Genomic DNA, 17930 nt, shown 5'->3' on the forward strand with positions numbered 1-17930 from the left:
CAAGTTATTTGTCCTGAAATTTTCTAGGGTCTCAGGTTTCAGAACATATAGTTTATAATAATACCAAATAATGCTGAAATATAGCTTAAAACATTTTTTATACTTGCTTTAAAATTTTAATTGATTCTTTAGTTAATAATTCAAATATTTTGGGAACATTTGGTTTTGCTTAAATATTAGTTATTAGTTCGTCCTTTTTAAATATCTTTAATTCTTATTTCAGTACGAAGATTATGCAAAGACTGTACTAATATTATATGTTATAAATCTTCTTTTGAATTTTTTCCAAAAACGATATAATTAAAAACTAGAACCATAATTCTTTTAAAAATAAAACCTTTCCTCTTTTTTTAACCCTTGTGCTGTGTTCATTTTATCTGAAGTATCAGGTGAAGGTTATTTCTAGCGCTTATTATATATATATATATATATATATATATATATATATATATATATATATATATATATATATATATTTCATGTATATATTTATTAACCCGTGAACTTATATGTCTGCACTCTGCCCTAACCCTAGTTAATTCTCCAGATGTTGTTTAAACCGGTTACATCTTATCTTAGTAATCGATGTATTTACATAAGAGAAGATCCGCTGAATGACATCGTCATCAACTTCGGTGTGCTGCAAGGCTCAATCCTTTGTTACTATTATTCTGGTTCACATTAATGACCTAAGTTATGTTCTGAATCTTTCATTTAACACTTCACAATGCTGCAAATTATGCTGTGATCTGGAAACTTTGAGCAATGAGGGCGAATCTGATGAACTTGTGACTGTCGTGGATGACACTAAAATGACCTCTGTGACTCTGACACGTCAGCACTCCAGAGTATACTTGAGGTGATGTTAGAAGAAAATTACGTCTGAATGGATACAAATCAATTTTCAATAAGTGTTGATAAACCGTGCGTTCTCTATTCTCGAGAATTAGAACTTTTCATCTAAAAATATCAGGATTAGTGACTTCCTGAGAAACAATCAAGCGACCAGAAACGGGGTATGAGAAGCACCTAGGTATACTCCTTGACAAAAACCTTCCCTACCTACATCACATTCATGCTGTTGAGCTGAAGCTTTCCTGTAATCTTGGCAATGTCAGGAAACTAAAGCAAAGATTCCCTAAAAGCTCTTCGCCAACTTTACAATGGACCTATCAAACCTCACCTACAATATTGTGCGTCAATTTGACAGTCAACATTCACATCCCACCAGAAAAGGGTTGATTCAATCCACAAACCTGCTCTGAAAATGATTAGAAATGTGGACGAGTTTCCTCTTGCATAACTTTATCATTTCTTGTGCTCATTTATCGTTTTTAAACTTTTGTTCCAAAATACTTACGTTAGCATTCCTCAACCTGTGTCAGTTGGAATAAAAACAAAATCCTAGGAATACGAGATCTGAAACAAACTTTCTAGGGAGACGAACACCTGAAGTACGGTCGGATTTTGCCTCAGATCCGAGGCAAAATCCACGCGCGAAAGTAGGATCTCTCTTAGGTCTTTTGAAAATAATTAAAAAAAACTATCTCGTTAACTTTCAACAAATAGAGTTACTTAATAATTAAGATTTTTTGTCTTTAATTAGTATTATTATCTCCGTTTTCATTATTATTACTATTATTTTATAAAGTTAAGACGACTGTGCTTTCGAAGAGGAAGGGAGGAGTTTGCTCAATATTGAATTGTTTTGATGAGGGATGTAGTTGTGTGGAAGAGTGAGATGAGAGGTATAACTCTTGATAAAGAGGAATTGTTAAGTTTAAGGGACTCCATATATGTTTCTTTGCATAGAGAAGTATACTTTATGTTTATTTATCTCTATTTACATCAATAAAACCCGACTGAATTTAGAAACTTAAGCATTTTTGGCACGTGTAATTTACAGTATATCTTTATGGTATCATCACTATTATATTTTTATCGCTTACAATTCTTCTTTTACTCCTTTCTCTTTTATTATTCTTATAGTTACATAAGTTTCAATACTAGACAATCGTAACTGAATAAGTGCATAATATTGGCGAAGAAATTTACCTAAAAATGGGATTGGCTCCGGATGATTTGAAATGGGTAATGTATGTAAGGGGAAATTTTGTGCCTCTTGGAGAACGTAGGAAATAATTAGGGAGAAATAGATTGAGGGATGGTCCTTACAGTTGCCCTATATGTGGAGAGATGGATGAGTCTTTGCAACATTTTTAAGGGGATTGTAGGGAGTTGAGAGAGTTGCGCTTGGAAATATTTGGTGGGGAGGTTGGGGGGGGAGAGATTAGATTTTGGAAATTTTGAGAAGTAGGTGTTACTTAAGTATAGATAATATTGGAAAGTTCGTCCGGGTAGGTATGGGGTATCGTAATGTTTTCTTAAATAATTAGTTTAATGTCTTTTCAGTCTATGTTTGTTGCTGTATTTTTTTCACTTATTTTGTGTATGTCACCATGGCCCAATTGGGCTTTTCGTGTGAATAAATCTATCCATCTGTCTATATATCTATCTATCTATTGTTATTGCACATGAAATGTCTTAAAATAATCGGGTTTTTGTAAGAACGTGGATAATCCGAAAAAGGGAGATCCATCCATGGATAATCGAGAGTTTATCTTCTATTCCTAGATGAAATGATGAAAAAAAAGTTAACATTAATCCGCGTCTTTAATGGACCCGTTGTTAAAGACACATAACAGAGTTCTTTAAGAAGAATTAATCAATATATGCAATCGGAAAAATTACAACGTCAAAAACATGAAAAAAATTATCTTAACAAATTAAACACTTGCATCACTTTTGGCTTGCAGAAACACCCGATTATTAACAAAAAACAACAATTGCAATCATAAACATAGAATTTTATTAACTCATCAGATTATTTCTTCTCTGGCGTCTTTTAAAATTTATTAAGGCTCACAGCATCACACATTACAACAAAAGGCACGAAAAAAATATTATTGTACAGCACATTATGTGGCAGCACGCGGCACAACGACCCATCCATCGTCGGTTAAAAATTGTCCCGGAGGAATGTCTCTCATGAACTCGAGCTGCCTTTGTAAGTCCCGGTAAAGCTCGTGGAGAGAAGCCTAGAAAATGAACGTGTTATGAGGTCAGTATGGTAGGATGATGAGGCAGAAAGTTGCCATTCTAGTGAAATGATCAGCTGGCAAAATTATAGTCCGTCAAAAGAATTTGAATAATAAAAAATGAAAATAAAAAATGAAAGTTGTGCATAAAACTGGCTATAACTGCAAGACACGGAGGTCTATAAGGAGGATCTTTCCATACAGTGGCACCAATTTTCAAAAATTTAGGGGGGAGAGGGGTAAAATATATTCCAGTTAGTCAATCTAGGGAGGGTCGCTTTTTTACTGTTTATCCGAAGAAAATACAAAAAAAAGATTATTCAACGAAAATATCCCCAAAAGATATTTTAAAAAATATATGAGGAAAGTAAAGAGCCCCCCCCCTCCCAATTGACACCACTGTTTTATCAACGGATCTGAAACCCATTCGACCGTAGGGAATATCTTAAAGCGAAATGACACTGCCCCTAAGACTGGCTAAAAAGCAGACAAGATGGTGAGTAAGAGGATCTTTCCTCCATGGGTTTAATACTATTAAACGGTTGAAAATATCTTACGATATCGAAGAAAAATTACGGCACAAATAAATATTTACAGCAAGAACGTCTTCTGGGATAAATCAAAATTTTATTACTGAGAATTCTAAAATGGAAATCTGCCATAAGATTCAATTCGAGCAAAAGATTCCAAAGTGGTGCAGTTCATGGTTCTAACGTTCCTAATCTGAAAGGATGTGTCCAGGTTAGTTGGATAGGGAGAAGAAGGTGAACTTTATCGAAAATCATTCTTGCTCAATATTTGTCCCTTCCCAAGGAGGATTTGCAAAAAAGAAAGTATCTTTCCTTTAATAAGAGAAAAATAGCTAGGAATATACATGCATGTTAATGTTAATTAGTGACGTTAGCACTTGAATGTTACAAGAAATATGCTAAATGCAACAACGAAGACATGGACATATACCGTCTTGAATATTCTATTCCCCTATGAATAATAATAACTTATAAAAAACGCCACAACACTTTAGAATTGCCTTTCTCTAGGTTTTCCGCAGCTCATATAAATTTGAATTTCTTACGTATCACCCACACTTCAATGCAATAGTACTATTTGAATTTGCATTTTTTTTTCTTAACTGTAAAGACATAGTATACTAATTATAGTTGAGCTATGCATTATGGAAATTGCCAAGGAGAATAGAGGGAGATCAGGTGGAACATGCCCAAGTCAGACTTTGAATCTGTCGAGGGATGCAGAAAGTTCTATCACAGATGGTCAACCCAATGGCTCGCATTTTCAGAGCAGCTGGCAGAAGACCACTCAGCATAGTTCAAAGAAGTGTCGAAAAATTATCGACGCCGGGGACATGGGGTCGCCTGATTCCCACCACGAGTAACTGCCTAAGGAGGCCCAAGAGAATCTAAAATCCAAGAGAGAATAGCAGCACACAAGAAACTGATTAAAATATTTTTGAACATAAGATAGTGATTCCCAAAGTGGGCGTTATCACTCCCTGGTTGGCATCAGAAGAATTCAGGGAAGAGGCAAAGATGACCACAGTTGCATTATAGTGAGTGTAAATAGTGTAATATAGATTCACTGCAAAAAAAGAATCGTGGCTATTTAAGATAATAGCTGAATACAATAGAACAAAGGACAACAGATTGAACAAGATAGTTGAGAAGAATTTTATTTGCCGATTAAAGCAAACGATTGTTCTTTTTAAGGATGGCTTGTGGTCTAGGGGTTTGATTCTTGCTTAGGGTGCGAGAGGTATCACGTTCAAATCCCGAATTAAACCAATTCGTTGCAACAGACAAGATGTTGATTAAAAATTTTTGAACTTAAGATAGTGATTTCCAAAGTGGGCGCTATCACTCCCTGGTGAGCATCAGAAGAATTCAGGGAAGAGGTGAAGACGACCAGAGTTGCATTATAGTGAGTGCAAATAGTGTAATATAGATTCACTACCATAAGTAAATCGTGGCTATTTAAGATAATAGCTAACGACAATAGAGCAAAGGATTACTAAATTGTATATAACACAAAATGTTCCTCCTTTTCAATAAACAATGGCGTCAATTGTTGAAATACTGAATCTTGAAAATGACCTAGTTTGGTATTTTCATTGATAAATGGCATTTTTGTATTTTTATTGAAAAATTACAGTCCCCCTTCCCTACATTTTGACGAGATGAATTTTTAACTTCCCTCTCCCGTTCCTCCATTTTGTCAATTGACACCCCTGACTTCGAATACTTTGATCCTTTTATTGCATTACCTTTCTACTACAAGATCAATAAATAGTTTTCTAAACACAACATTAATTTTTCTAATTTATATTCTTTACTATATTTTACGTAAAAGACAAAAACATTAATACATATGTCATTCTGTTTAATTGCTTTTAAAATTTAAAGGTAACTAATCCTTAGGTGGTTCTAAGTAAGATTTTTTTCTCGGAATCGGAGATGGACTAAAAAAAAGCTTGAGGACCACTACTCTACCCAGTATCCGAAAGATTATACTCCCTGTCGGAGCGGTCCTTGGTTCCGGTCCTACTCGTTGTAGATTTGTGCTGGCAGATGCCGGGGCAATATTAATTTTTGGAGAACCTGAACCTTGTAGGGGGCATTGTTTTCGTTTCTTTGAAGATACGCAAACTTTCTCAAAACCGTAAACTTTTATACGAGATTCAAAATCCAATGAATTTAATATATTTTCGAATAACCGTCAAAAAGAGATTTATTGGTTAATGATAAAAATCTTTAGAGTTAACGGTATTTAAAATTTCGAACCTTATACATTTTGAATCATTGTAAAAAGGTTTTTCTTTTGAATTGTTTATCGTTGTCCAAAATCTTGAATTTTATATATTTTCGAAACGTCGAAAAAAATTCTTTTGAATTATTTTTCGGTATAAAAAATATAAAATTTTGCATTTTCGCATCATTGTAGAAAGGAGATTCTTTCGATTCTTTATTGGTATTTAAATTTTCATTTTCCTTTTACATTTCCAAATCATCAAAAAAAGGAGACTTTAAAAAAATTACTTATCGGTATCAAAATTTGTTTTTCTAGAGTATCGGTTGCAATTGACAGAGACCAATCTTTACACGACACAAGCCGTGTATGCCGTGCTTTTAAACATTCGTCTTCAAATATAAAATTGAAATCTTCAAATAAAAGTTAAACTAAATAGTTGCAGACAGATGGTTCACAAAGACTCTGTAGTATTTTTTTCAGTAATTTTTTTGGTTAAAATTTCTTCGAAGTTGTCAAAAGCTGAAGTCTTCCAAGAACATTGGCAAAAGCCCAACATGATGCACATTTGCTTTTATTTCTAATCTCCTCATAGATGTTATGCGTCCAATATAGCCTCTAAGAATCCCTAAATGTGCCCCCTTACACCAATCTGTTTAAAATATTAATTAATTTCAATAGTTGAACACAAAAAAAAACAAAAAAAAGGCTCCATTTCAAATTTTATCCCATATTTATTTTGTTCCAATATTTTGTTCGCGCATAAGCTCCCTAAGGAGTAGAACCCTTATAAAACGTATTACACCAAAGACATGGCTTTAGCCGCTACTATTTACTACTGTAAGAAAAAAAATCTTACATTTTCTTGTTCAAGCTGACGTATTTCATCCGCACACTCCTGCTCCTCAGGGTTCATTGCAGTGGAGCCTGGAGAGGGGCCAGGATGGAAAGAGTCTGGATGATCAACAGTCAACGCACTTTCCAATCGGGAACGATACCTTTCATATTCCGCAATATTACGACGAATATCCACGTATTCTTTAGCCAACTGTAAACAATGAATGTTTAAAATAACAAAAAAAAGAAAAAGAAACAAGTAAATAAATAGAGGGAAAACAATCAAAGGAATATACATATATAAAATAGCAGAATAAGGAAGGTTGTGTTTATACAAAAAAAAAAACCTTTTGCACAATAAATCATGCTAACCATGGCCGTATTCAGGATTTTTATGAGGGGAGGGGGTTACAAACAAACATCAAAAAATTCATACGAGATTTGTTTATATTTATTTTTTTTACGAGTCGGACAAACGTTGTTTTTTTTTGGGGGGGGGAGAGGGTTTACACCTCCTAACCCTCCCCCTCTGGATACAGCCTTGATGATAACCAATTATGATCAAACAATACCAAATGTAAATCACTGGAAAAAGAAACATGCCGAATAAGATTTTATGTAAATACAATATATATTTTTTATAGCTTTTTCTCAGTTGTTTTAAGCAATTCGCTAATTTAGAGAATCAGCCATACATGCTTGCGCTCTTCATTTCATATTTTCGTTTTGTTTAACCGAACAAAAAAAAAAAAAAAAAAAAAAAAAAAAAAAAAAAAAAAAAAAAAAGAAGAAGAAGATACACCTGAAGATGCGAGACTGAAACTTGGATCGAGTAAACATCATTTCATAAAAAAAGTATCTGACAGGAACTCAGGGGAATTACTAAGGCTGGTGAGCCTTCGCAATGCACGCATGTGAAGGCTGGTGAGCCTTCACACTGCATGTATGTGAAGGCTGGTGAGAATTTCATATTGCTGATTATGATAAGTAATAAGCTGATAAGTGATTGAGCAGAGACAGGGAGCGAGACTACGATGAGATATGACACTCCACAGACAGTTCAACAAACAGCGCACGTTTATGCTTCACAAAGACAAGATAGACTTCATTGTAGACAAACTCGCTGAGCTCGAGCAAGCTGCCCAAAAGAAAGCCATAGGTTGCAACATTCAAGATCATGCGTGAGCAGACTGGCCAACACACCATGGCGTTTACAAGCCTGAAAGCAGCGAATGGAAAAACCATATATGATCAGTCCCAAAGTCTTGGTCTATGGACACTTTTACATACTGCTCAACTCAGATACACCCGATTGCATTGACTCAGGGCTTGTTGCTGCTACTGCAGAAGCTATCGCTGCCCCCAACGGCGAAAAATTTTCTCCAGAGGAGATCAGATCAGCCATAAAGAAACTTAAGAGTAACAGATCAGCCGGTACTTGTGGCATCGCTTCTGAGCTACTCACGACAGGCGGCCCTGCAATGATACTCTGGCTGCAGATGGTGTTTAGCACAATCTGGCACAATCAAGTTATACCTTCAGACTGGAAGAAAGGAATCCTTGTGCCAGTGTTTAAGCGCAAGGGCAGCAAGATGGACTGCAGCAACTACCGCGGTATCACCCTAAAGTCTGATAATGGAAAGCTGTTTGTGATACTGCTGCTGAAACGTGCAACAAGTTTCCTATATGCTTTGTGCCGCCCCCAACAAGTCGGACTCATGCCAGGAAGATCGACAACCGAACAGATTCACACGGTTAGACAGATCGTGGAGAGGACAGTGGAACTTGACAAAAAAGCCTAAGTAGCTTTCATTGACTTTCGTTCTGCCTTTGATACTGTTGACAGACCGTCCCTTTGGCTAATCCTGAAAGCTGCAGGCCTACCCACAAAGATAGTCAGCTCTTCAAAGAACTCTACAGAAACACAGAAAGCGCCGTCCTGGTTAACGGGAAGCTTTCTTCTTCCTTTCCCATACAAAATGGAGTACGGCAAGGATGCGCTGCTACACTTGAGCTGTTTAAATGTGTCATCGATCGCATCCTGAACGAGACGTAATATGCTCCCCCTTTCAGCATCAGTTATGCCGGGAGGACTCTGTCCGATGTTGACTTTTTCGCGGACGATGTAGTTGTCCTTAGTGACAATCTCGACCAACTTAAGTCTGCACTCAAGACGCTCTCCTCCACATCCTCTAGAGTTGGCTGCAAATCAACTGGAAGAAAACGAAAATCATGTCCATAGAAAAGACTGCATCAGCACCACTCTCAATTGTTGTGATTAACGGCCAAGCTGTCGATGTAGTAAGGCAGTTCACATATCCCGGATCAATTATATCCTCAAGTGGCACACTTCACGCCGAAATCTCAGCCAGATCAGGCAAGGCAAGCTTTGTTTAGGACAACTCCTGAGAGCAGTCTTCCAATAACCGGAAATTAGACACCATACCAAAGCCTGAACTTACAACGCTACAGTCTCAAGCATCATGCTGTACTCATCTGAGACACGGCCGATAACCAGACACAGCTAAGAAAGGTCGATGCCGGTCAGGCTAGACACCTGCGTCGAGTCAAAGGCTTCAAATGATACGACAAGATGCGCAATAGTGAGATCCTGAAGACCTTCAAGCTGGCGAACCTCTTTACGCAAGTAGAAGCCCGCTCTCTAAGGTGGTACGGCCACCTAATCCATCTCCCGCTATGAACCCCCGCAAGGATCATCTCGGACTTCAATCCCCTGGGAAATGGCTGGAAACGCCCTCGAGGAAGGCCATACACTAGACGGGCTGATGCAATAAACCAACGCCTGCTAAGCCGCAACATCACCCAAATGAGGCCCCATTCCCAGCCCTGGACAGAGCTACTTGGAGAAGACTGACGGCGTAGTGAACCAGTTCCCTCTACGCTGGCGACCCTGCTGAGCAAGAGCGTTAAGTCAAAGTAAGTCAAAGATATCTCACTCCTAGCAAAATACACGGGCCGACGTGTTCCTCAATTACATTGGCTAGGTAACAAAAGTCATTGGATTGGATAACGCTCCGCCCGCACTTGTATTGGATACCGCTCCCCCCACTCAATGTCGTTAGATATCGTCAACCGTCAGGAAGCCAAATCCTCTGATCGGATGGCTTTTGAGGTTTGGAAGAATATTGAAGTGTGAATTCTATGTAAGCATCAACAATCTATGTTTAAATAACTAAGAACAATATTACCTGATTAGTTACGTGCATAGAGAGGCTTTAGGCCTCTTTTTCTGAATACTCAAAATATTCATAACTGTTTCCTACAATCTCGTACATAGTTCACATAATGCGCTTTTTTTGTAATTTGTGACCCTCCCCATCGAAATAAATTCTGCCATGTGTATCCAAACCAGGGCTTTCTTCTGTTTAAGTTGAACTTAAGTATTTGGAGAAAGGTGATTTGGCCAAACTCATAGTGAAACTGGGGAACGTTTGAAACTCATATAGAAATTCAAATTTGTGGATTCATACATTAAGACTTGTTACGAGATACAGGAGGCCATCTTTTATTCAGCAAAAAAGTATGCCGTCAACCTAAAAACAAAATGCTTTATTGGCATTTTGATAAGTTTACTGACGAGCAATGAAAAAAAGTTTACAGTATATTTTTTTTTCTTTTTTTAAAGATGTGAGGAAAATCTTGTAAGCACTGCAAAATTTTCTAGACACTTCCCTAGGGCAGCACATCGATTCCCCTGGGGGATTTGAAGAACAAACCAACCGTGTAGGGCACTGTGGGGTTAAAAAATGACTTTGCATATTATCCAAAGAAAAATACAACATGAAGATAGGAACATAAAAACAATTTCGAACACAAATAAATCCTACTTGAATTTGAAGGCTATTCAAACGAGAATCAATGATAACGAGAAACAAGGTTTGTGAAACGTAACAACAGTTCACTCATTTTTCGTGTTACATCCATTTTCGTGTTACACCCAATTACATCCAATTTTGTGTTACATCCCTGAACCATAGAGGTAGACCAAGAAAAATTCTTCTAGTATTTGTCCTATTGTTTACGGATTTTGAAGCATTCAGTTTTGTTAATTACCTACGGATGGTTCTGGGCATCCAACTGACTGACTGTTTCTCAAACAGTAGGCTGTATAAAAAGGGTGGTTCAATCCCACTTTCTAAGGCTACAATGAGAGAAAGGTTGAGATGGCTAGGACCCGTTCTGCTGACAAAGGATGACATATTGCCAAAGATTGTCCCTTTCGGCCAAACTTCTAGGGCCAAAGGAAAAGCAGCTCGTCCCCAGTTGGGTTGAGAGGATACAAGGAAAGATTTAAGGGAAATGGAAAATTCCCCAGAGGGTGTAGAGAGGGAGGCGTTGAATAGATTGGAATGGAGGAGGACAGTCCGGAGCTGTGCTATCCTTAGGCGGCTTGGTGCTGCAGTGAGTTGTTGTTAGTAGTAGTAGCAGCATTGAAAAAAAAATCAAATTGGCGTAATAAAAAATATATGGGATATAAATATACGTTACACAGTTTCTTTGGCAATACGACCAGTATAAATCTGTGGGGGATATGATCCCAGTCCTGAGGGAGAAGGGGGTACAAACCCAGCCCTGCTCGCTTTTGAGCCTTTAAAAAGAGCCTAAAACGCATTCAAAAAGCTTTAGAATCTGAAGAAGAATTTATCTTTCCCAAAGCCTTCCAGACTTTTCATCAGAATTGAATGATACTTGTAAGGACATAGTCAAAGAAAAATTTCAAGACCAGGGGGTGTGGGTAGGGGAGGTTATCAATATTTATGAAGCTCCTCAAAAGAGGAGCACTTAAGTGTTTGCAGTTGGTTTTACAGTACACTCTCATGAGTGTATTCCCAATATTATTGCTATACTGTGACTATTTTGGACTTACTGAATAAGTGTGGCCAGCCAAAAGATGAGTTTTCTAAGAAGATATCAAACTATTTTCAATCGACTGAGTCAGCTCAGATTTGCAAATCTCGCTCTACTGTCCACAAAGCACAAATAACTAATGGGGTGGATCTTGAAAAAGCAGCAATCGAGTTCCCTTCTCTAAGAAATCCAGAAGTTGAATGAAAGGTTGTTTGACCTCAAGTGGAATTAAAAAAGAAAACTAATTTGTCACCGATATAAACTACAAATTGACCAGAATCAATGGAATACGTATTCTAATTTATTTTGGTAAGGTTTTGCTTTTAATAATTCGTCTTCAAATTTATCTTTCAAAGTGCCATTTTATATACCCAAATCCCAGCGAACGGATGCGAGGGACACTTTTGAGGGCAGAAGGCCCAAACTCCCTACTGTAATGAGCGAAGCGAGAAGAGGGAAGCTAACCAAGAGATCCAAAAACGGGCCTTTTAGGCAAATAAACCACATAATGAAATAATATTACACTACAATAAACACTCAAATTTTGCAGATTTTATTTTAGTCCTCAAACTAAAAACTAGCCTAAAAAACTTAAAAAGCTTCTTTTATCAACTATGAAGTGCTATATACGCAAGATATATCCTTTCGTTTTAGGCAAGACGATATGTTTTCCACTGCCAATTGGCCACATCAAAACTGAGTGCAAATGAACAGAGGTAAATGCATAAATATCAGTGTCAAAAACCGTCAAAATATAATTTGAAAAGAATAATAAACAGAAAAGTTAGCTGACAAAGATTTCTTCTTTTTCTTGAGCCAGATGACGAAACTAGAAAAATTTAAGAAATATGTTGAAGGAGATTTGCTGAACTCTATCGTTCAGGAAGTGATTTTCGTCGAGTTTCTTTTTTTTCTACTATTAGACTACATTAACATAACGTTTGTAGCCTATGCAATAGCAAAAAACTACAGCAAAAACTACTTTAATGTATTATACTTGAACAGGTATGGATAAAGTTCCAAAGCTGCCAGTAGCAGAAATTCGTCAGAATTCCTGAAGCTGCCGAATTTGCCAATAAATTTCAAAATCTGCCAACAAATTTCTATAGGCTATGAAAACTGCCAAGTAGCATTGCTACTATGCTACTCAGCTTTTTCCACGGCGGTACGTGAATAGCCAAAACATCTAGATTTTCCTACAATTTAAAGACGTTGTTCAATTTTTTTTTTTGGAAGGCGAGAGTTTTTTACCGGGGCAACTCTCTGCATTTCCAAGTCGTAAAAAGCCACAAATTCCTATCCACTTAGTCTTACCTCAAAATAAAGATCTTGTAAAAAATAGGTTTATCTCTCAGAAAAAAAAAACAAAAAAAAACAACAGAATCCATCTAAAATTACAAAAAAATAACAAAATAAATATTAATCATTTGAGAGAAATATTATTAGAATTTTTTTTGCTTCTGCTGAACATTGGGTCAAAAACAAAATGACAAGCTTTGTACTAAGCAATTTAAAGGCAAGAGAACCGTTTACGAACATTTTGTTTTTGCTAGCCTTACAAATCATTCTCCAGCCATAATCGCTTAAAATCAATAAAAATAGTTTAAAAAAAGAATAATGTGCCTATTTTCAGAAATTTTAGGCTGGATTTAAATAAGCTTGAGACATTTAATGAAATATAGGTTTCTTCTTAGTTCGACTGGTTAACGCTGCATTGTCCTAGCGCTATTAGTTTTTACTCTTTGTGGAGCCATATTAAAGGCGCAAAGTCCAGTGAAAAACACATAACCGCTCTTGGTTAATGAAGACCCTTAAGGGCACAGAAAAATGAATTAAGTCTTCACATCAATCGTCACTACATACAGTGCACATCTACCCGCCCTCCGAGGCACCCTTTCTTTCTTTCATATGGGTTTCATTCCCTAACATAAGATATTATGCATCCCCATCATTTGGCCTGAATTTTACACGATTAAATATATCAACCCAAGAAAAAATCCGTCAAGTTCGATCCTGTTGGCTGGTAGGGATAAGTATCCAAACTAATCACACTGACACGTGGAATGCAAAAGCAATTTTGTGTTCTGATTCCGAATTGGCAAGTAGTTTGGAATTCGACATTGTATCTCAAGCCCTGGTATATTTATGCTAAATTAGTGAGTCATTGCAATAAGCAGATCAATTTGAGCTTCGAATTTTTTTCGTAAATTTAAAAATAAAAGTATATTTATTTATATTTATTATGTCTATACTATATTGTTATATTCAATGTATACTATATCAAATTTATAACATTGATGTTTACTTTTATTTGTAATGCAAGTACATTTATATTTTTAATAATATAAAAAAAAATTAAAATGGAGAGTGTCTAATAAAGATTAACAAGAATAAAGAATAAAGAAGACATCTAATAAAGAGATCTAATATTCTAATAAATAAGACATGCTGACGTTTAAAAAAATTAAAAAATAAAATTAAAAATTATATATAAAAAAAATAAAATGGAGAGTGTCGAATAAAGAAGAACTGACATGCTGACGTTTAAAGGGTTTTGGTGGCAGCGGTCCTACTTTTATTCGTGACAATTTCTGGTTTCTTTTCTTTAAGTTCGGCGTGATTATTCATTTTATTTCTGTTCATTTTAGGATTAAACTATTCATCCATACAAGTAACTATTATTTTTATGTTTGATGCTATTATCACTTTAATTTCTATTCATTTTGGGTTTCATTTATTCTTTCATAGTAATTTCTGTTCGTTCAAAGTTTGAGCTTTTAGATGACCTTATTTCTGTTTATTTTACCTTTTAATATAGCTTTTAACTTAACTTCGAAAAAAATTATTATTAGAAAATTTTTTTCAATTAATTTCTTTTTAAATTGACTTAGTTTTAATATTGATGAAGATTTTATTAAATTAACTTAGATTTTATTATTATTATGCTAAAGAAATAAAATATTGGACCGCAGTTAAAATTCTGGGTGAACTGAAATTCAGTCCCAAAAAAGAGGTATGGTTCCCTTAGCACAACAGCGCTCCTTAGTGTTGCGCCCAATAGATGCCCAAAATACCTTTTTGGGGGTATTTTCACTGCAAAATATCTATTTTATTATTTACATCGAAAAAAAAAAGAAAAAATGGCAAATTTACCCCTCCCCCCCTGTCCCTTAATTTTCGTGAACTGACACCACTTCACTTTTCCCAGTCGTGTTATGCAAATTGATATATGAGCCTTGTATGCTCCAAACTTTACATTATTATCTTCTTATTTCAAGGAACTGAATAAAAGATATAGCCTAAAACAACTGAGAAACAAGATTCAAACTTGAGCCAAACATAAGCAGAAAAAGCTATCCTGGTAACCCTGTACACTTAAACAGAGGAAAATATAACTTACTCGACAATGTTCATTATAAACATCCATGGAGACGTCACTCGTAGGAACTGGTTCAATTGGATACAAATGCGGCTCTAAATATTTGTTTGAGTCTGGAGGAAGCGAATCGTCAAAGGTCGGAGGCACTGAAAAATAATTAGTTCCAGAATTTAAAAAATCGAATTTTTAAAAATTGGCTACACTAATGGACGCTTTTAGTATTGTCACTCAATTTTGATGGGCCCAATTGAGATTATTAAACAAGTCATAGAGACATTCTGATATCTGGGCCTCAAAACCTGTCTTTTTTTTTAAAACGCAACACAAAGGGCATATCCATTTTTTTCTGGGGAGAGAGTTTTTTCAGGGGAGAGGGGTAAAAACTTTCAAAACATCGAAACTTGGTTATAGCCCCCCCCACTGAATACAGCTTTGCATAGCCCCCCTTGAAAAGTTGTCTGACCTAGTCATCGAGTAGGTGGAATTGGATAAACACCATTGGGAGACCTATTGCACTCATAGAGGTTTTTCATCTTCTCACAGTCGGCAGAACTATGGATGTGTATATTAACCTAAAGTTTGGATTTTTTGCAGTTGCGATTATCATTTGCACTGAAAACATTTTCTTTTTTTAAGAGTAAGTCGAAATTTCAGATGGTTAAAACTTAAAGTGCATCAAAAATAAAATTCCGGTGATGATAAACAGTCAAACAGAAGAGGAAGTTGCTTTAAAGAGTCATAAAACAAAAGATGATTGGCAAACATATTGATACAAACTAGAAGAAGAAAAAACGTAAAATCAACTCCAAACGTTCTAATGCCAACAGTAGGACATAAATTTCAAACTAAAGATGCTGGAAAAACACAAGCCGAACAGTCGTTATCAGATTACAAAATTGATAATCCTCATCTATCAACTGTTAATATTCGTAATTAGGAGCCGTATATATTGACAATTTCGTTTTTTTATCAATCAAGACTCAATCTTATGAGGTAAATTCTGATTAAATTAATTAAATTATATATAATATATTTAATATAATTCTGATTAATATATTAATATAATTCAACTAATACAATACAGGTTGCAACTCCACTTTGTAAATATCGAGGATTCCCACTAAACTTACATTGATAATGTTGCTTCTTAGTCTAGTTCTATACCCCTCATATATACATTTACAAGCGGAAGACAGGAGCAGGACCGTTGAAATGGAAAAAGGTCAATCACATGTAAAGATCATGGAAAACCCAATCAGTCATGAAATCTCGGACGGCCCAGAGTCGAATGCAGATAAGCCAGAACCATTCTGACTAATATTGCCAAATAGATCTAGCCCCCAAAATCAAAATACATTCTCAACGAAATCACACTGTATCAGTTGTAACAGTGATCGATGAGTCGCATTGTACCGATTGGTGATGTTCGCGAAATTATTCGATGATGGAAGTAAAACAGTTCAAAATAGGGATGAAACCTTTTTATTGACAGTGAATAGATATAAAATTATTTAACTGGATATTTCGAACACATATACAGTGTTCATCATCAGCAGTAAAACTAAAAGACATGAATAAAAATAAACAAAATTTATACCTAATAAACTAATTACATATAGTTTATTGCTCTTATTTTTTTCAATGCAACAGCGGAGGCACATCTCTTTGACCTTTTCGGTTCCGGTTCATTAGATTTATCTGACATATTACGTGGACAGAGGTCATATCTCTTAGATGAGGCGATATTTACTTTATTTGACCTTAGTAAATTATCATGAATTGAGTTCAATCCAAATTCACCTGTATCTCTGTTTATGGAATTATTCTTGAATAGAATTTTTTTAAATTTCGATTGTTTCCCTGAAAATTTGCTTTAAACCTTGGTCCCTAGAAATCAAAGAAACATTTTCAAACAAAATAAAATGATTTGAAAAATTAAAGATATGTTCCGAGAGGGCCGACATGAAATTTTCAGGTTTGGTATTTTGCTTTAAAGACGATGAAATAGAATTATGACGTTGTAGCAATCTCATTTTTAAATTCTGGTTAGTACGTCCCACATAAGAGCTTCCACAAGTACATGGGATTTTATAAGCCCCACTTTGTTGCTCTACGGAAGTCCGATCCTTTCCAGAATTTAAAAACTAGCCAAAGTATTACTACCTCTTAAAGATACCTTTAAGCCATTATTTTGTAAAATTCTTTTAAGTTTTTCACTCAAACCTGGAAGTTTTGGTAGTTTCTGATATTTCTGATGAAATATTATGATTCAATTTTGCATTTTTATAAGAAAGTTTCCTTGACATCACTGTTAAACTGATTTTCGATTAAAAGTACATGGACCCATCCGTAACTGATTTTCAACCCACTTCCCGTCCTGCGACTGCCTTCAAATGCAGTAGAGAAGATTAAATCCAGCAACAAAGAAAATTAGCGCACATAAGACAGTCAATTAAATGCAGAAGCAATAATCTGACAACTAAGCCGTTTAAGGTGGCACAACACAACACTAAAAGGTGCTGCACAGATTTTTACCGTTTAAAGTATATATTCCCACTGAAGAAAAAAAAAACAATTTTACGACAAGTCAGCACATGTAACTTGCAGCAAAAGAGCAATATACGTATATCACAAGAACCACTGGTCTCAGATCTATCTATACACCAAGCCAGAATTATGATAGGCCTGTTACTTAGGCTTTTTCAAACAGTTTGTGGTAACAAACTGTAATTAAATCGGCCCAATAGCAACCGAAACACTAAAAAAAAGGAAACATTTTGATAATAGATAGGCTACATAAAAACAATTAGTTTTTTTTACGCTGATTCCAAATATTAAAAGTTTATTAGGTTTAATCTTATCTATTAAAAGCTAAGAACCTGAGAACATTCGCCTAATTTTCCAAAAAAAAACGAGAAACAACCCCTCCACAAAACATAAGCGATCTTAACAAAAATCACACCATCAGATTCAGCATATCAGAGAAC

At 35.6% G+C, this 17930-nt stretch overlaps 1 protein-coding gene across 2 annotated transcripts in view; it reads right to left on the reverse strand.

Annotated features, from left to right (window-relative positions):
• Window positions 1–2654: 2654 nt before the first annotated feature.
• Window positions 2655–17930, reverse strand: part of LOC136043855 (mitogen-activated protein kinase kinase kinase 7-like) — a gene marked incomplete in the record, with an annotated part of 174331 nt that continues 159055 nt past the window's right edge. For both annotated transcript variants that reach the window (XM_065728802.1, XM_065728801.1), the window contains 3 exon segments: window positions 2655–3098; window positions 6718–6906; window positions 14965–15089. In XM_065728802.1, the coding sequence (XP_065584874.1) occupies window positions 2979–3098; window positions 6718–6906; window positions 14965–15089 (434 nt within the window).

This window comes from Artemia franciscana, chromosome 2, assembly GCF_032884065.1.
Source record: "Artemia franciscana chromosome 2, ASM3288406v1, whole genome shotgun sequence".
NCBI lineage: Eukaryota > Metazoa > Arthropoda > Branchiopoda > Anostraca > Artemiidae > Artemia > Artemia franciscana.